Genomic DNA, 21,714 nt, shown 5'->3' on the forward strand with positions numbered 1-21,714 from the left:
TCCCTCTGACCTGAACACCGCATTCTGCACCTGTGACCGGAACACCACATACACCACCTGTGAGTGGAACACCGCATTCAAAACCTGCGACCAGAAGACCGCATTCTGCATTTTCCCTCTGACCCGAACACCGCATTCTGCATTTGCCTTGTGACCAGTACACCTCATTCTGAACCTGTGTCCGGAACACCGGATTCTGCATTCTCCCTTTGACCAGAACACCACATTCTGCACCTGTGACCCGAGCATCGCATTCTGCACCTGTGACTGGAGCACAGCATTCTGCATTTTCCCTGTGACCTGGACATCGCATTCTGCACCTGTGACCGGAACACTGCATTCTGCATTTTCCCTGTGAGCGGAACACCGCATTTGGCAACTGTGTCCGGAACACCGCAATCTGCATTTTCCCTGTGAGTGGAACACCACATTCTGCAACTGTGACCCAAACACCACATTCTGCATTTTCATTCTGACCGGAATACTGCATTCTACACCTGTCACTGGATCACCACATTCTACATTATTCATGTCTGCAGAACAACGCATTCTGCACCTGTGACTGGAACACTGCATTCTGCCTTATCCCTGTGAGCGGAACACAGCATTCGGCACCTGTGACTGGAACACGACATACACCACCTGTGAGTGGAACACCGCATTCAAATCCTGCGACCAGAAGACCGCATTCTGCATTTTCCCTCTGACCCGAACACCGCATTCGGCTCCTGTGTCTGGAACACTGCTTTCTACATTCTCCCTGTGACCAGTACACTGTGTTCCGCATTTTGCCTGTGAACGGAACACTGTATTAGGCACCTGTGCCTGGAAATCTGCATTCTGCATTATCCCTGTGACCGGAACCATGCATTCTACAGCTGTGACCGGATCACCGCATTCTGCATTTTCCCTTTGAGCAGTACACCTAATTCTGCACCTGTGTCCGGAACACCGGATTCTGCATTCTCCCTTTGACCAGAACATCACATTCTGCACCTGTGACTGGAACACAGCATTCTGCATTTTCCCTGTGACCTGGACACTGCATTCTGCACCTGTGCCCGGAACTCTGCATTCTGCATTATCCCTGTGACAGGAACCATGCATTCTACAGCTGTGTCCGGAACACCGCATTCTGCATTTTCCTTGTGAGTAGAACACCGTATTCTGCACCTGTGACCCGAACACTGCATTCTGCATTTGCCTTGTGACCTGAACAGCTCATTCTGCACCTGTGTCCGGAACTCCGGATTTTGCATTCTCCCTTTGACCAGAACACCACATTCTGCACCTGTGTCCCGAGCATCGTATTCTGCACCTGTGACTGGAACACAGCATTCTGCCTTTTCCCTGTTTCCGGAAGACCGCACTCTGAACCTGTGACCAGAACACCACATTCTGCATTTTCCCTCTGACCAGAACACCGCATTCTGCACCTGTGACTGGAACACGACATACACTACCTGTGAGTGGAACACCGCATTCAAATCCTGCGACCAGAAGACCGCATTCTGCATTTTCCCTCTGACCCGAACACCGCATTCGGCTCCTGTGTCTGGAACACTGCTTTCTACATTCTCCCTGTGACCAGTACACTGTGTTCTGCATTTTGCCTGTGAACGGAACACTGTATTAGGCACCTGTGCCCGGAAATCTGCATTCTGCATTATCCCTGTGACCGGAACCATGCATTCTACAGCTGTGACCGGATCACCGCATTCTGCATTTTCCCTTTGAGCAGTACACCTAATTCTGCACCTGTGTCCGGATCACTGGATTCTGCATTCTCCCTTTGCCCAGAACATCACATTCTGCACCTGTGACTGTAACACCACATTCTGCATTTTCCCTATAACCAGAACACCGCATTCTGCACCTGTGACTGGAACACGACATACACCACCTGTGAGTGGAACACCGCATTCAAATCCTGCGACCAGAAGACCGCATTCTGCATTTTCCCTCTGACCAAAACACCGCATTCGGCTCCTGTGTCTGGAACACTGCTTTCTGCATTCTCCCTGTGACCAGTACACTGCATTCTGCATTTTCCCTATGAACAGAACACTGTATTAGGCACCTGTGCCCAGAACACTGCATTATGCATTTTCCCTGTGACCGCAACCGTGTATTCTACAGCTGTGACCTGAACACCGCATTCTGCATTTTCCTTGTGACTTGAACACTGCAATCTGCATTCTCCCTCTGACCCGAACACAGCATTCGGCACCTGTGACCGGAACACCACATACACCACCTGTGAGAGGAACACTGCATTCAAAACCTGTGACCAGAAGACTGCATTCTGCATTTTCCCTCTGACCCGAACACCGCATTCTGCATTTGCCTTGTGACCGGAACACCTCATTCTGCACCTGTGTCCGGAACACCGGATTCTGCATTCTCCCTTTGACCAGAACACCACATTCTGCACCTGTGTCCCGAGCATCGCATTCTGCACCTGTGACCGGAACACTGCATTCTGCATTTTCCCTGTGAGCGGAACACCGCATTCGGCACCTGTGTCCGTAACACCGCAATCTGCATTCTCCCTCTGACCCGAACACCGCATTCTGCACCTGTGACCGGAACACCACATACACCACCTGTGAGTGGAACACCGCATTCAAATCCTGTGACCAGAAGACCGCATTCTGCATTTTCCCTCTGACCTGAATACCGTATTCAGCACCTGTGACCCGTGCACCACATTCTGCATTTTCCTTGTGACTGGAACACCGCATTCTGCACCTGTGCTCGGAACTCTGCATTCTGCATTATCCCTGTGACAGGAACCATGCATTCTACACCTGTGACCGGAACACTGCATTCTGCATTTTCACTCTGAGCGGAACACCGCATTCGGCACCTGTGTCCGGAACACCGCAATCCGCATTCTCCCTCTGACCCGAACACAGCATTTTGCACCTGTGACCGGAACACTGCATTCTGCATTTTCTGGTGAGCGGAACACCGCATTCTGCACCTGTGACCGGAACACCACATACACCACCTGTGAGAGGAAAACCGCATTCAAAACCTGTGTCCAGAAGACCGCATTCTGCATTTTCCCTCTGACCCGAACACCGCATTCTGCACCTGTGACCGGAACACCACATACACCACCTGTGAGTGGAACACCGCATTCAAAACCTGCGACCAGAAGACCGCATTCTGCATTTTCCCTCTGACCCGAACACCGCATTCTGCATTTGCCTTGTGACCAGTACACCTCATTCTGCACCTGTGACCCGAGCATCGCATTCTGCACCTGTGACTGGAGCACAGCATTCTGCATTTTCCCTGTGACCTGGACATCGCATTCTGCACCTGTGACCGGAACACTGCATTCTGCATTTTCCCTGTGAGCGGAACACCGCATTTGGCACCTGTGTCCGGAACACCGCAATCTGCATTTTCCCTGTGAGTGGAACACCACATTCTGCAACTGTGACCCAAACACCACATTCTGCATTTTCATTCTGACCGGAATACCGCATTCTACACCTGTCACTGGATCACCACATTCTACATTATTCATGTCTGCAGAACAACGCATTCTGCACCTGTGACTGGAACACTGCATTCTGCCTTTTCCCTGTGAGCGGAACACAGCATTTTGCACTTGTCACTGGAACACCACATTCTACATTATCCATGTCAGCAGAACACTGCATTCTGCACCTGTGACTGGAACACTGCATTCTGCACCTGTGACTGGAACACTGCATTCTGCATTTTCCCTGTCAGCGGAACACAGCATTCGGCACCTGTGACCGGAACACCACATGCACCACCTGTGAGTGGAACACCGCATTCAAAACCTGTGATCAGAAGACCGCATTCTGCATTTTCCCTCTGACCTGAACACCGTATTCTGCACCTGTGACCCGTGCACCACATTCTGCATTTTCCTTGTGACTGGAACACCGCATTCTGCACCTGTGCCCGGAACTCTGCATTCTGCATTATCCCTGTGACAGGAACCATGCATTCTACACCTGTGACCGGAACACTGCATTCTGCATTTTCACTTTGAGCGGAACACCGCATTCGGCATCTGTGACCGGAACACCGCAATCTGCATTCTCCCTCTGACCTGAACACAGCATTTTGCACCTGTGACCGGAACACTGCATTCTGCATTTTCTGGTGAGCGGAACACCGCATTCTGCACCTGTGACCGGAACACCACATACACCACCTGTGAGAGGAACACCGCATTCAAAACCTGTATCCAGAAGACCGCATTCTGCATTTTCTCTCTGACCGGAACACAGCATTCTGCACCTGTGACCGGAACACCACATACACCACCTGTGAGTGGAACACCGCATTCAAAACCTGCGACCAGAAGACCGCATTCTGCATTTTCCCTCTGACCCGAACACCGCATTCTGCATTTGCCTTGTGACCAGTACACCTCATTCTGAACCTGTGTCTGGAACACCGGATTCTGCATTCTCCCTTTGCCCAGAACATCACATTCTGCACCTGTGACTGTAACACAGCATTCTGCATTTTCCCTGTGACCTGGACACCTAATTCTGCACCTGTGTCCGGAACTCTGCATTCTGCATTATCCCTGTGACAGGAACCATGCATTCTACAGCTGTGTCCGGAACACCGCATTCTGCATTTTCCTTGTGAGTAGAACACCGTATTCTGCACCTGTGACCCGAACACCGCATTCTGCATTTGCCTTGTGACCTGAACAGCTCATTCTGCACCTGTGTCCGGAACTCCGGATTTTGCATTCTCCCTTTGACCAGAACACCACATTCTGCACCTGTGTCCCGAGCATCGTATTCTGCACCTGTGACTGGAACACAGCATTCTGCATTTTCCCTGTTTCCGGAAGACCGCACTCTGAACCTGTGACCAGAACACCACATTCTGCATTTTCCCTCTGACCAGAACACCGCATTCTGCACCTGTGACTGGAACACAGCATTCTGCCTTTTCCCTGTGACCGGAACACCACATTCTGCATTTTCCCTATGACCAGAACATCACATTCTGCACCTGTGACCGGAACACCACATACACCACCTGTGAGTGGAACACCGCATTCAAAACCTGCGACCAGAAGACCGCATTCTGCATTTTCCCTCTGACCCGAACACCGCATTCTGCATTTGCCTTGTGACCAGTACACCTCATTCTGAACCTGTGTCCGGAACACCGGATTCTGCATTCTCCCTTTGACCAGAACACCACATTCTGCACCTGTGACCCGAGCATCGCATTCTGCACCTGTGACTGGAGCACAGCATTCTGCATTTTCCCTGTGACCTGGACATCGCAATCTGCACCTGTGACCGGAACACTGCATTCTGCATTTTCCCTGTGAGCGGAACAGCGCATTTGGCACCTGTGACCGGAACACTGCATTCTGCATTTTCCCTGTGAGCGGAACACCGCATTTGGCAACTGTGTCCGGAACACCGCAATCTGCCTTTTCCCTGTGAGTGGAACACCACATTCTGCAACTGTGACCCAAACACCACATTCTGCATTTTCATTCTGACCGGAATACCGCATTCTACACCTGTCACTGGATCACCACATTCTACATTATTCATGTCTGCAGAACAACGCATTCTGCACCTGTGACTGGAACACTGCATTCTGCCTTATCCCTGTGAGCGGAACACAGCATTCGGCACCTGTGACTGGAACACGACATACACCACCTGTGAGTGGAACACCGCATTCAAATCCTGCGACCAGAAGACCGCATTCTGCATTTTCCCTCTGACCCGAACACCGCATTCGGCTCCTGTGTCTGGAACACTGCTTTCTACATTCTCCCTGTGACCAGTACACTGCATTCTGCATTTTCCCTATGAACAGAACACTGTATTAGGCACCTGTGCCCAGAACACTGCATTATGCATTTTCCCTGTGACCGCAACCGTGTATTCTACAGCTGTGACCTGAACACCGCATTCTGCATTTTCCTTGTGACTTGAACACCGCATTTTGCATTATCCCGGTGAGCGGAACACCGCATTCTGCACCTGTGACCGGAATACCACATACAGCAACTATGAGTGGAACACCGCATTCTGAACCTCTGACCAGAAGATCGCATTCTGCATTTACCCTCTAACCCGAACTCCGCATTCGGCACCTGTGACTGGAACGCAGCATTCTGCATTTTCCCTGTGACCTGAACACCACATTCTGCTCCCTGTGAGTAGAGTGTAAGATCAGACATGGTGTAGTGAGATCAGTCATGAAGTAGAGTAATCAGGCATAGAGTAGAGTGATCAGACATGGAGTAGAGTCACATCAGACATCGAGTAGAGTGAACAGACTTGGAGTAGAGTGTCATATGAGACATGGAGTACCGTGTCATATCAAACATGGAGTAGAGGGATTGGACATGGAGGAGAGTGATCAGACATGGAGCACATTGATCAGACATGAAGTAGAGTGATCTGACATGGAGTAGAGTGTCACCTCAGACATGTAGCAGAGCGTCACATCAGACATGGAGTAGAGTGATCAGACATGGAGGTGGTGCGTGGTTTTCCCATGTATTTGCTGCCCTTATCTGTTTTTGATGTGGCAGTTGAACATTTGTGTAATGCGTATAGAATTGCCTGAGTTATTCCTGGACATTTGGGATGCTGATTTGATAAGGGAAAGGTGTATTTATTTGAAATATTCGCCATGGTTGAATGATGAGGCAGGGACGAGGTACATGCCCCACTTTACCCTCTACTTTCCACTTTACTTTATTACATAACTGCAGTGTACTTTGAATCTGTTACACACCACTCCCAGATGCACTATAGCATGAGAAATTGTTGACTTTGTATGGTACGGGGATGTGATATGGAAATCAAGCAGGTTATTTTGTGTTGGTTGATTTCAGCTTTCTTTTTATGTGGTTTAAGATTTTTCAATGGAAGATTGTCAACAGCTTATTGGTGGTCCATAAGGGAAGAAATATAATACAGACTTCATTCATTACACTTTGTGGAAAATTGTGAATATCTATCATTAACAAATAATGAAAAGTGAGCAAAGGCGAGGAACACTCAAAAGTCGTTGTAGAGAACAAGGTCAAGGAGAATTGGCCAGAGTGAGGATGAGGAATGTTTGGGATGACGTCGCATTTGGAGATGAATTTGGAGTGAGCGGAGCAGAGAAAATTTTGAGTGGATGGGTTTCTGAGTCCTTCCATCTAAACCAAGAGAGTCCTTGGATCAATTTGGAAATGTCGGCTAGGAGCTGGACCTTGGCAGTTGGTTCTGGGCTCAGAGTGTATTGATGCAGCAGGGTGCAGGTCCTAGTGCAGGGGCAGGGTGGCGATTTAAATGCTGGGCCAGATGGATTAAAAAGGCTGGATGTCAGGACCGGAAAAAGGATCGAGCCAGTTCAGCTCGTTGCTCCATGACATATCCTCAGTTACACTTCCTCCGCTCTCTGCATTGCCGAGGCTTGGATTATGTCCTGCCACGGCTGCTCTCGGCTTTGTATCTGCGAGCTTCACGATGATTTGGCATGTACTGCGTGTGATGTACTGAGGCAGAGGCTATGGACTCACTGTGTTTCTGAAAACATTGCTTTTATTTTTGCATGGTGTGTTTTTTCTGTCTCTCTGCGCATTGAGTGTTGGTCTTTTTTAAACTGGGTTCTTTTGGATTTATGCTTTGTAGCTGCCTGTAAGTGGGCAAATCTCAAGGTTGTATAATTATACACCCATTGATAAGAAATGTACTTTGTTGTTGGAGTATCACTCATTCAGGTAAGTGAAGAATAGGTCGTTAAAGAATTGAAGAGCTTGTCCCTGAAGGGCATGGGTGTTGTCCCTGATATTGTCACAGGTTTCAAATCAGAACACCAGAGTGAAGTTAACATTGATAGGCATCATGAGATGGTGGCAGTGTGGAATTCTTGAAGCATGAAGCATATAGCTTCTGAAGTCTTTCTTACTTGCTCTGCCGAAAGCTGCCACCATGGCTACATAGAGCAGGCTTAAACTGGTCAGCTCCACTTCCCATCTCCAAGGTCTAAAATACAACACAATTTATGAACTTGAAAGTACAGTATATCCTAGAGTCACGGAGACGTAGAGCACAGAAACGGGTCTATTGGCCCAACTGGTCCATCCCAGCAAATGCTCCATTCTAAGCTGGTCCTATTTGCCTGTGTGTGGCCCATATCCCTCTAAACCTTTCCTATTCATGTACAGTACCTGTCCAAATACTTGTTAATATACCTGCCTCAACTACTTTCTCTGGCAGTTCATTCCACCGCTGTGCGCTCTATTCTGGGTGCTCCTCAGGTTATATGATCTTACCCCGATGCACTCTAATTCTGATTCCTCAAGACTCTGCATTCACCTTATTGATGCCTTCATGATCTTGTACACCTGTAAGATCACCTCTCATCCTCATAAGCTCCAGTGAGAAAAGTCCCAACGTGCTCATCGTCTCTCCAATACTCAGTCCCTTGAGTCCCTGCAGCATCTCACAAAACTCCTCTAAACAATTTCTTACAACAAGGTGACCAAACTGAACCAAGAGAACCTCAGGAATGCCTTGTAACACTATACAACGTAATATTCTATTCTCAGTTCCCTAAGTGATAAAGGCCAGCAGGCCAAAAGACTTCTTCACTAACCTATCTACTTCTGCCACTATTTTCATGTGTTATAGTTCTCCAAGGATTGTCACCTTGTCATGATGGAGAGGTGTGTGAACTTCTAAGATCCTGAGAGTGACACTTTCTGGAGTTTCACCATCTGATGCTTAGCTCCTGGTAGGGTTACTCATTGTGCTAAAGTTCCAGGCAAAGAATGAGCCTACCAAGACCTAAATAGTGGAGCATTTGGAAGGTGACACCTCACAAGGGCAGTGATGGCGGAGGAAGGCTGTTGCAGTAAATATTCCCCTCGTCATTTTGCATTTAATGCTCTGGCCCCTGACCCTGATCTGTCAGGGACCATGAGGTGGCTACCCCTGCATCAGCCTCCTCACATTAAACAAAATCACGCTCAGGCGTTCTCCTTTGAGGGAATCCACCTCGATATCCCGAAAGTGGATACCAGATCAGCTTCCACAGCTACCTGAGGACCCACTCCTTAGGAGAATCACACACTGGATTGCAATACTGCATGTGCTAAACGGCTATTTCTGCAGCTTTCCACACAGAGACTCAATGGGAATGCCCTCATTCATTTTTCAGGGTTTCTGAATGAGGTTCATCAAGGATGTTTACTGATGAGTGGTAAATAAATTGTCTAAGTTGATAGACAATGTATTAATATGCAGTTAGTATAGATTAACTTGTTGCAAATCATCAAAACTGATCAATCAATAATTTAACATTTTGTCTACTATCTCCGGCAGGTCCTATAATGCATCTGTTAAGTACAGTATGACCACCCCAGCCCAATCAGTTTTGCATCTTTCAATTATCCAGTCACTTCCTGATGTCTGCATCTTCTCTCTCTTCCTCAGCAGATCAGCTGAAATCTGCAGCAAACCAGTAAAACCCAGTTGCTTCAAGGAGTGATCTACAGCTTGAAACCTGCTAACATGTCCTTCCATAACTCCCTGGTCCACTCTTGTTCCCACCAACCACTCCCCTTTTAAAGCACTTCCCCTTGCAACTGCAACTGGTGCAATATGCGTCTTTTCACTTTTTCTCTTCCAACTATCCAGGGAACTAGTCTTCCTAGGCGACAAAGTGTTTGATTTCTTCCAATCTAGTGTACTGCATTCAGTATCCACAATCTGCATAGTGATCTTGCTTTTATCTCATTCCCAGATGTGCTAACTTGATACATTAACTCTTTATCACTTCACAAGGATGCTGCTTTTCCTTTTGAGCATTTCCAGCATTTTTGGGTTTTGCTTAATATTGTAATGAAACCTGTCTCATTCATTAGCATGCAGTTTGTCAAACTCGGTCCTATCCTGACAAAGTTTTCTGGCCTATTCACTAAGGCATCAGATTCAGGATCAGTGCCACTGGATTTTAATCTCAGCATATAAACTAACTGCAAGTGTTAGAATCAAAGCCAGGTTTATTATCACTGACATGGGTTTTCAGCAGCAGTATGGTATTATAAAAATAGCTATAAATTACAAAATTAAATAAATAATGCCAAAGATGAATATTGAGAGAGTGTTCATGGGCCATTTAGAAATCTGATGCCAGATGGAAAGAGGCTGTTCCAAAAACATTGAGTGTGGGTCTTCAGGGTTGTAAACTTCCTGTAAAAAGGGCATGTTGGTGAAGGTCTTTGGTGATGGATGCCAACTTTGTGAGGATGTTTGAAGATGTCCTCGATGGCAGGATGGTTGTGCCTGTGATGGATGGGCTGAGTTTTCAAGCCTCTGCACCTTCCTGCGATCCTGTGTGTTGGAGGTTCCACAGCTTACTGTGATACAACCAGTTTGTATGCTCTCTACTGTACATCTGTAGAAATTTAATAGTTTGTAGCGCCATACCTGATCTCGTCACTGGTATACCTGCTTTGTGGTTGTGTCAGTGTGTTGAGCCAAGATAGATTTCTGAGATGTTGATGCTCTGGAACTAAAAGTTGCTCACCCTTTCCATGACTGACCCCTCAGTGAGGACTGGTGTGTGTTGCTCTTGGCTTCACCCTCCTGAAGTCCATAATCAATGCCTTAGTGTTTTCCGAGGCCATTATCCCAACAACATTCAACCAGCTGGTCTTTCTTGCTCCTCATTGCCATCTGAGATTCTGCTCAGATTCTGTAGTGTCATCACTGAATTTATAGATGCCATTTGACCAGTGCTTAGCAATACAGAAAGAGTAGAGCAGTTTGCCAAGCAGACATCCTTGAAGTGTGCCTGTGTTGACTGCCAGATAGGAGAAGATTCTATTATCAGTCAGCAATGACTGTGATCTCTGAATGAGCAGTTGAAAGTTGGATAAGTAAACAGAAACAATGTAATTCCACCTTCCCTTCCAAATTTATTCAACCTGAGAGATTACATTCAGTCTCTGGAAGGAGTGAGGGTTCCTGTCAGCTACTCTGAAGACAAATCCTGCTGCTGTCACCGAAAATGCCTATGGGGTTTGTGGAAAGGATTGCAGTGTGCAGGAGTGTTTGTCTGTTACCCTGTAGGCTGACAACATTAATGCTTTTTTTATTGTAGACTCGACTCGTCAACTGTTCAAGTTTCTGACTAATCAAAATTTGTCTCCTTTATAATGTATATATTCATCCACACCTATCACCACGTCGCTCCCTTCCACATCCATGGCCTTGGTCTGATGTATCCAGGGGTAAGGCTTGAGAAAATGGCTTATATTTCACAATTAATGTTTAATTTGATTTGTGTAATATCAACAATGAGATGGATTCTGAGATTGACAGAGGTTACAAATGATTTTAAGGGGTCCAATAAAACCACAGACAACAATTCCTTGTATTTCAAAGGAGAAAATACTGTTGGCTTGTTACTGTTCGATTGCACTTTGAATAGTATTATGGCAGTTTGGAAGTTCTAAAACATGTGCCTTCAAAAATAAACTAACAATTAACAATGTCATTAAGATGAAATGTGTTTCCTGTGAGTGGCCTTGGAAGGCATTTGCACTGTCAATCTGTCATATTCATCAGCTGTGTAATACAAAGCATCAAGTATGCAATGCAAACCATAAATGCAGGGCATGATGATTCATGCATCACATGACAGTGTAATGCAATTTAAGTAAGGCTGTAGTTTAAATATACAGTTCAGGTAAAGACAGACACCATTCAAATGTCACAGTTCCGAATCATAAGACATGGGAGCAGAATGAAGCCATTTGGCCCATTGAGTCCTGCTTTTGCCTCTCTTTTACTCTCTATATTCATAAACATCTTTAGTACAGTATCCTCTTTTATATTATTGGCTAGCTTACCTTCATATCTCATCTTTTCTCTCCTAATAGCTTTTTAGTTGTCTTCTGTTGGTTTTTAAAACCTTCCCCATCCTTTAACTTCCCAATAATTTTTGCCATATTTTGTGCTCTCTCTTTTCCTGTTTTGCTGTCTTTCACCTCCTTTGTCAGCCAAGGTTGCCTCATTGTGCCTTCATCATTGGGATGTAGAGTATCTACCCTGCACCTTCTGAATTGCCACCAGAAACTCCAGCCATTGCTGTTCTGCCATCATCCCTGCGAGTATCCCCTTCAAATCAACTTTGCCCAACTCCTCTCTCATGCCTCTAATTCCCTTTCGTCCACTGTAATGTTAATGGGTCTGAATTTATCTGCTCCCTCTCAAACTGCATGGTGAATTATTCCTTATTATGATCCTTGTCTTCCAAATGTCCATTTACTTTAAGCTTCCAAATCAAACCCACAAACTGCTCTAAAAAGCCACCTCATAGGCATTCTACAGATTCCATCTTTTGGGATCCAGCACCAACCTGATTTTTCCAATTAACCTGCATACTGAAATCCCCTGTGACTATAGTAACATTGTCCTTATTACAAGCATTTTATACGTCCCATTCTAATTTATATTCCACATGCTGGCTACTACAGGGAGGCCTATATTTCACTCCTATCAGAGTCTTTTTACCTTTGCAGTTTCTTAACCCAAGCAACCTGTTCATATTCTATACCTTCACAGTATGGTCCAGGTCATTTGACCCGAACCAAGAATCCCCTCATAACAAGTGTCTATACCAAATTTTGAACCACAGATCTACTTAGAATGTATAAATAGCCTATCTGACATTATTAAATGGGTGATTAATCCTTAATTAATGTTTCAGAGGTCTAAAATCCATTTTAATAGATACAAGTCAAATTTGACCCAGAACAGCCTCAATGCACAAAAATTTGTAGCACCTGTACAGAAGTATGAAATTTTTAAATATTTTCATTTTAGCGCATTTTGGGTCAGTTTAGGAAAAGTCATCAAATTTTGGCTAAAAAAATGTCATTTATGGTGTTTTACTGCTGTCAAATGTCAAAATGGGTCAAATTTGACCCAAACAGTATGTAAGGGTTAACTCTACCAACAAGCATTCTACATTTTCCAAACCTATGTCACCTCTTTTTAAAGATTTGATTTCAATTTTAATTAGCAGAGCCACCCCACTCTTTCTCCCTACCTGCCTGTCCTTTTGATACAATGTGCATCTTGGGATATTTTAGCTCCCAACTGTGATCTTTTAGCCACAATTCAGTGATGCCCATACAACGTCATAATTGCCAATCTGCAACTGTGCTACAAGATCATCTACTTAACTCTGTATGTGTGCACATTCAAATACAACACCTTCAGTCCTGTATTCTCCCTTTTGAGTTTGCCCCCACGGTACACTTCAACATCCCACTGACTGCAATTTTGTCCTGTCCTTCCTCACGTCTTGGGAAGTGCTGCATCTACTTGTATACCAACTGCCCCACCCTCAGCCCTATCACTCCAGTTCCCATCCCCCAGCCAAGGACTGGGTTCATTTCGATTTGCCTTCAATTACAGTGCATCCATCTTCCTGTCCAGTTATCCTAAAGCACTTCCTTCCCTTAATGCACATTGCAAAGTCCAACCTTGAATGCATTTAGGCCATCATTCATTCTCATTCGCAGCTTTGGCTCTGAGTCAGTTTTTCTTTAACCTCAGAAAATATAGGGCTTTCATTAAAAGCAGGATAAATCTGCAGGCAATTATTATTGAGAAACTCAGAAACTAAAACATGGAATTTAATTCTCCCCTCGAGAATTCCTCTCAGGTGAGCTCCAAAGTCCTCTGGTAAAGGTCCAAGAACATTTTTTTCCACATGCTTATTAGGTGCATTGCTTACCAATGAGATTAGAGTGTTGAAGATAATACTTACGCTACAATGCCAGAGAAGTGCAACATTTCAGCAGTCAGGTATGACAAATAGCTGTACAGGAATACGAACAGAGGTTCAATCACGCGGATATTCTCTGTGAAGCGAGTGGTAAGGGCTGCAATGATTCCATAAATAACTCCCACAAGTAAACCTCCGAATCCCACAAGAAAGAACTTGATAATTCCAACCAAAATATCGGACACTGCAATTGAGGGCATGATGCAGAAAGTCTTAAACAATTTGTATAAAACCTGCAAGAAGAAAGAAAATCATTATTGTTTTTCACCAGTTATGTGATTTATGTTACTTCTTTCAAGAAAGTCTGGAAATTTGTGGCAGCAGTTAGTTAAAGGTCACTCTGAGAGTAATATCCATAGTGGACCAGTGATTCAGAGCACTGTTCCTATCCCATGGAAGTGGCCAGTTTATGCTGACTGTACTGTCTAGTGAGCAACATGGCACACAGAGATACCACTGGTAGTGCTGGTGCTCATAGCTCCAATAATCCTGACATCTGCCATTGTGTCTGCGGTGCTCACACAGGACCACTTATTTCCCTTGAAAGATGAGCTGATTGGTAGGTTAATTGTAAATTACCCTGCGTAAGTGGGCATATGAGAAGTTGGGGGGGGGGGTGTAGGGAGGGACAATCAACAATAAAGAGGGAATAGGTGGGGAGATTGGATTGTGAGCAGAGGCCTAGTGGCTGAATATCTTCTATCGACATTGTTAGGGAATGTGAGAATAAGCTGAATATGAGAATTCCACAAATAGCTCCATAAGCCCACTGCCACAGGTCTGCTCCCTGGAGTGAAACTCACGATTGCCTTTTGCTGTACACTGTAGAGTTGCAATATCTCCATTGAGATAGCACCTGATGGATGATCATGTGAATACAAATATCTGTGTCATCCTGTCTTACAATGTTGTGGCAATCTACAAAGCGTGTAAACCTTTCAGGAGGCATTTAAAGAGGGGATGGCGGGATATGGATCAAATGCAGGGTTAGTTTGAATTGGCATAGACATTTGGAGTTGAAAGGCCTGTTGCTGTTCTGTTCTGTCTGTTGTTCTATCCTTCATTCTGATGCAGTCTCTTCCCTCACTTGCTAATCATGTTTCATTTACAAAGTAAGTGTTTCCTCGCCTTGCATTATAGCAAATAGGTCTTTCAATATTTTATCTCTGTTCACCTGTGGATTTGGCTAGTTTAATGTTGTAAATAATTGTCTTTAATTAGGTTTAATACCTTAACTTTTGGCCTTTCCTGCTCAATTCCAAGTCTAATATCACATTTAATCATCTTACTTTCTCAAGATATATCAAATTATCAATCAAGAGGCTAATTCTAGCTCATTATTAATTAAATCTAACTGCCCCTTCTCTGCAGTTGTATTGTTCCAGAAAATTCTTACAACTGCTCCTCAGAGATTATGATACTGAACAAGAAATACACAAATGATTCTAATCCTGATCATGTCTTTACTGGCTGTCTGACTGACCGTATCCATCAAGCACCTGGTTATAGGTTGCTAATCATTATTATTTCTCAACCTTTGATAGTGATATCTGTAACCCTGAAATAATAAACAGATGACAGAGACATGATCCAACAAAACAGAGATCTGCTACTTTTGAGAGCTAAATATAATAAATTACCTGCTGATAAAGCTGCAAAAATTTTAATGTGGCTGAAGCAATCTTATTACAATCAAGGAGAAAAAGCTAGGAAACTTTTGGCATGGAGAATTAAAAAATTACAGTCTGATAGAGCAACTAACAGTATAATAACCTCTTCAGGAAGCCTAACAATAGACCCAGTGGAAATTAATAACAGTTTTAGAGAATTTTATGAACATTCATGTAGATCAGAATGCCCCCAAGCCTCAGAAGAACGGGATACATTTCTTGATGAGTTTCATTTCGACACTGACAGAAGATGCAAAAAAAGAGTTAGATAGAGGCTTAACAATTGAAGAGTTATCACAGGCTATCCAAAATATTGTTACGAATGAGGAGAAACTCTGATGGGCAGAAGGGTACAGAATCGCCAATGCCCCCCTGCCCCCTTTTGAGAATCGCAAGATCGCTATTATTTCAGGTCTGATACCCAGGAAATGAGAGAGATACACAGCATGTCAGTAATGAGAGAGAGAGAGACAACACTAGAATACACAAAGGTGGAATGTCTCCTATTGACAAAGAGAGATTACTGCTATTGTCTCTTGAAGGAGGAATTGTGTATTGAGTACTGTTCTATTCATTGAAACCCCTCAGGGAGCAACCAGAGTGGTCTAGTTGAGGGATTGCATCATCCCAACCTGATTGACATCTGAGACCCTGAGAATGGGGATAAAAGTAGGGTCTGGAGAACACCCCTCAGACGCACCAGGAGAGACGCTATGAGACTGGTGGGGGCTTGTGTGTGTGTCCACCCTTGCCTGGGTGACCAGTCCTCCACAGAACGGTCTAGCTAAAGGACAGATATGGATCAAGATCGTAAAAGGAAAGTCGGCAAGTTTTTCTCTCTCTCTCTCTCTCTCTCTCTCTCTCCAACAATTGCAACACGGTGATCAACAACGACTGCAGCCTGTATGAACTGAACTGAACTTTATATTTCCATTGGACAATTCATTATCCCCTAGACAATGATAGAGCTTATTTCTTATTGATTATTATTATACCCGCACTTTTAGGTTTAGTATTGATGACGTATATTATCTGTATATTTGCATTGATATTATTTTTGTGTATTTTTACTAATAAATACTGTTAAAAATAGTATCATCAGACTTCAACGGCTACTCCTATCTTTGCTGGTAAGACACCCAGTTACAGGGTTCGTAACAATATAAACAGTGGTAAAGCGCCAGGGCCTGAGAGCCTACCAGTTGAATTCTACAAAACATTTCAAGAAAAATTACCAGTCCCACTCTTAAATATGTATGACAAATCTTATCAGAATGGAACTCTCCCACTCTCTTTAAGGCTGGCAATGATAACGGTGATCTTGAAGCCAGGCAAACCTCCTACAGAACGTTCCTCATTTAGACTGATGTCTAACTGGATTGGATGCAAAAATACTTTGTAAAGCCTTAGCAAGAAGATCGGATCCTTATATCCCATATCTAGTTCATAATGATCAGAATGGTTTGTGCAAGAACGCCAAGGGTTCCATAATATTAGAAGAGTTCTTAACATAATTCATGAAAAATTGGATGCTAAAGATACAGCAGTATTATCACTGGTATTATCTATTCATAGAATAGAATGGCCATATTTATTTAATGTATTGCCTAGATTTGGATTTGGAAAGAACTTCCTTAAATAGATTCAGATCTTATATACAAACCCAATAGCCAGTGTCTTAACAAATAATACAGTTTCTAAACCAGTCATCTTGGAGTGATTTACTCGCCAGGGATGCCCTTTGTCACCAATGTTGTTTATACTGGCCATAGAACCCCTGGCTATGGCAATAAGAGTGCAGATGGGCCTGTCAGGCATCCAGCTAGGAGAACATGAATGTAGAATATCCTTATATGCTGACAACGTGATTATTTTTTTTAACAAATTTATCCATCAGTATTCCAAACGTAATGCAACAGATTGAATTGTTGGGCAGTTCTCTGGTTATAACATTAACAACTCGAGATCATCAATGCTATTTTTGAACAAAGAAGAAAGACTGAAACCAGTCATAAAAACCCTATTTATAAATGCAAAGGAAGGATTTACCTACCTTGATGTTAAAATTACCCCCAAAATTAAAACAATCATCCCAACAAATTATGACCCACTAGTGGATGAAGTGAAAGAGATGTTGGATCGACGGATAACAATGCCCATATCAATAACTGGCCGTATAAACATGATCAAAATGAATATATTACCAACATTTCTGTACCTTTTTCAATCACTTCCTCTCCCACTACGAAATCATTTTTTGATCAGCTTGATAGTATTTTTAGTAAATTCATTTGGAATAATAAAAACTCTAGACTGAGACTTGGGTTGTTATATCTGCCCTATGAAAGGGGAGGGCTACGGCTCCCCAACCTGAAATGGTATTATTGCTATACCTGCCCTATGAAAGGGAGGGGGGGGCTATGGCTCCCCAACCTGAAATGGTACTATTGGTCTGCTTAGTTATGTTTTGCAATGTTTTATTTCTCAATGGAGGCCCTTCCAGCCTGGGTGAATATTGAACAGGCATCAGTACCAAACCTCCCATTAAAGCTCTATCTATACCCTGCAGCCCCATAAAATCTGAACAGAACAACCGAGAACCCTTTCCTCAAAAATACTATTGACATCTGGTAGAAAGCACATCAGCATATTAAAGATACTCCTCCCATTTCCCGCTTCTCCCTAGTATGGAGCAACACATACTTCAGTGCAGGAAGAGCTGATGATAGTTTCAGAATCTGGGCAGACAAAGGTGTGGAGAAAATAGAGGACTTTTATATGAATGGTAATCTTATTACATTTGATCAATTGTGTCAGACATACCATATTCCTGAAAAATACTTTTAAAAGTATTTGCAACTGAAACATTTCATACTATCAAAATAAAAGCATTGAATTTCTGAACCACCACTATCACAGCTTGAAAATCTTACACTTCTAAACCTAAAGGGGAGGAGTCAGATTTCTTTATTCTATCCAGCTCGGATGGCATATGATAAGGAGTCCACCGTTGACAGGCTGGAGGCATGGAGACTGGATGTTCAAAAGGACATACAAGAGACTGTGTGGGAAACGGCATCCTTAAAAGCCCCAAAACAATCAATTAACTCGAGAATGAAGCTATGGCAATACAAATGGTTAATGAGAACTTATATTACCCCAGTCAAACTGAACCGTTGGACTCCTGACATCCTGTACACTTGTGTTAAATGTTTAGAAGAAAAGGGAACTGTATTTCACTGTGTATGGGACTGCCCTAAATTTAAAAAAATACTGGAAAACAGTTGTTCAGACTGTATCTGAGATTGCTGGAGCAAAGATGCCTCACCAAGCAAAAATGTGTGTACTAGGTATATACAGTATCCAAAGAACTTTACTTTTAGTTGAAAACAGTCAACTTTAATTGACTTTGGACTCCTACAGGCCAGCAGGAAATAGATCTTTATCTTGGAGAAAAATAAATATACCTTCAATACATGTATGGGTGAAGATGGCATCTTGTATTATATTGGAGAGACTGACTTACATAACCAGGAGTAGGGCAGGAGAATTTGAAAATGTGTGGAAAACTTTATTGGAGTTTCTTGGATGTCAAGGTGCACAGTCATTTTGAAATAGGTGTGTGTTGTTGAGTGCTACTACGGTTTTTATTTCTGATGTTTTTATTTTATTTCTTTATTAAATATGTGAAGTATGTGAAATGTTATATCTCTTTTCCTTTGATGATTGGGAAAAACATAAGGACATGTTTCACTATTTAGTTTAATTATTATTATTGTTTATTTGTATATGTGAAATATATGTAAAATTCAATAAAAAATATTGTTAAAAAAAAAACAGATGACAGAGACCTGGATCCCACAGGTTTTCTGATTGTGTATTGCATGTTCCAGTGCAGTTGTATGGAATACAATCCCAGCAAACACAAGTAATAGAAGCAGGATTAGGTTCTGCCATTCATTCGAATCACAATCGACCCTGAACTCTAGCACGTTTCCCGTAGTACCTCCATTTCCCTTGGGATTCCATGCAGCTGTTTCTTCAGCCTTTACAGCCCTCTTGGGTGGAGAACTGCAATGATTCTCCTGACTCTGAGAGAAGAGATATCTCCTCACATCTGTTCTGAATGTCAGAATCCTTATCTTGGTTCTGGACACCCCAGTCAGAGAAACAGCTACCCTGAAGAGCCCATAAGAATTTTGTATGAGATTACATATTATTCTTCTAAACTCAAGACAGAATAGTTATAGTCTACTCAAAGTCTCTATATTGAACAAACCATGCCACCCCACCAGAAGTACCAAGCTGGTGAATCCCTTCTGTATTCCCCTTTAGGTAGGGAGATCAGACCTGTGTAATATAGACCATGAGAAGTCTGTCTCATGCCCCTATATTCTTTCTCTACCTGAGATGCAATGAAGCCCAAGGAAATAGATAATATATTAATGCAAAAGTGATCAAGGAATATGTGGGAAAGGGAGGAGTAGGACAGAAAAGCTCTTGATCACCAATGACAGTGTTGGATAGTGAGGAAGGTGTGGGCAGCACAATGGGCTCCCCTTGCTTTTGTCTCTGATATTTGGTGTAGATACTTATAATCTCAGTCTCTTTGCCGCAAAGTATCATTGACAACTGGTTGTCTCCTAAATTACAAGGTGTTCTACTGTGGTCCTCAGAAACAGCAGTTCCTGTCACAACCACAGACTCTGCTGAAGGGTTATGCACCTTTGCAGGTGAACTGCAGACTGTGTTCAACAATCCTACTCAAGACTATGCACATTACAGCCAATTAGTGCTTCATCGTGGTGGTACTTAACTCCGTTTTTCTCATTTCAGTGTTGTTGAAACGACCTAAAGCAGAGCAACGTTGACGTTCCGGGCTTATTGGTTTCTCGGTTCCAGGAAAGAAGACTGCTGTTTAGACTAACGATATTAAAGTGCAGTATCACTTTATTGTTAAGCTACTGCAGCCAAGCTGCTGTATTGATGCTACCTTTAGTTTGGAAGTTCTAGTTAATGGCCTGGCATTAATTATTTTTCCTTTATTTCCACACAGTTCCTATTAAAAGTCAGCTTCAGTGATTGGCTTCAATGTCTCTCCAACTCAGCATTTGACATAACAGTGCATTCCTGTCAGCAAGTCTCAACCAAAGAAAACAGACCCACAAGAGGGAGAACAGCTGACCTTGGCCAGGTAGGAGAGAAGTTACAGTCAGTCGAAGTTATGTTGTGATTCAAGCAGTGCAATAGACACTCTCAGAATGATGAGACCAGTCCAGACCAAAGTATGTGGAGGAGAAACAAAAATCAATAAAAACTAGGTTGGTCAACATACAGTGAGACGGCTACTCTCAGAGTGGAGAGCCAGTCCCAGCGGGAGGAACAGTTATCAGCCCTTACAGCAATGGTTTGGCAGAAGTAGAGTCTGTATGGATTGAGCTGAGGAACAGTAAGGGTAAAAAGACCCTAATGGGTGTTGTGTACAGGCCCCCAAACAGTAGCGTGGATATTGGGTACAAGTTCATTAGGGAGTTAACATTGGCATGTGCTAAAGGTAATGCAGTCGTTATGGGAGATTTCAACATGCAGGTGAACTGGGAGAATCAGGTAGGTGCTGGACCCCAGGATAGGGAGTTTGTGGAGTGTCTAAGGGATGTATTTTTGGAACAGCTTGTGCTTGAGCCAACCAGGAACGAGGCTATTTTGGACTTGGTGATGTGTAATGAACAGGAATTGATAAGTGATCTTGAAGTAAAGGAGCCATTAGGAAGTAGTGATCATAACATGATAAGTTTTTATCTACAATTTGAGAGGGATAAGGGCAGATCAGAGGTGTCAGTGTTGCAATTAAATAAAGGAGACTACGGAGCCATGAGGGAAGAGCTGGCCAAAGTAAAATGGGCGGATGCCCTGGCAGGAAAGACAGTGGATCAGCAGTGGCAGATATTCTTGGGCATAATACAAAAGATGCAGAAGCAGTTCATTCCAATGAGAAGGAAGGATTAAAAGAGGGGGAAGTTTCAAAGTGGTTGACAAAGGAAGTCAGAGATTGTATAGCATTAAAGAAAAAGAAGTATGACAGGGCTAAGATGAGTGGGAATACAGATGATTGGGAAAGATTTAAGGAACAGCAGATCTTAACTAAAAAAGCAATACGGAGAGAAAAAATCAGGTATGAGCTCAGTCTAGCCAGGAA

At 43.5% G+C, this 21,714-nt stretch overlaps 1 protein-coding gene across 1 annotated transcript in view; it reads right to left on the reverse strand.

The window, feature by feature from the left end:
• The window catches only part of LOC132397646 (sodium/hydrogen exchanger 2-like), a 369,476-nt gene that overhangs the window by 275,773 nt on the left and 71,989 nt on the right, over positions 1 to 21,714 (reverse strand). The window contains exon 3 of the mRNA XM_059976415.1: positions 13,831 to 14,081. Coding sequence (XP_059832398.1) covers positions 13,831 to 14,081 — 251 coding nt within the window. The remainder of the gene's footprint in view (positions 1 to 13,830; positions 14,082 to 21,714) is intronic.

The sequence above is a fragment of the Hypanus sabinus genome, chromosome 8 (assembly GCF_030144855.1).
Source record: "Hypanus sabinus isolate sHypSab1 chromosome 8, sHypSab1.hap1, whole genome shotgun sequence".
Lineage (NCBI taxonomy): Eukaryota > Metazoa > Chordata > Chondrichthyes > Myliobatiformes > Dasyatidae > Hypanus > Hypanus sabinus.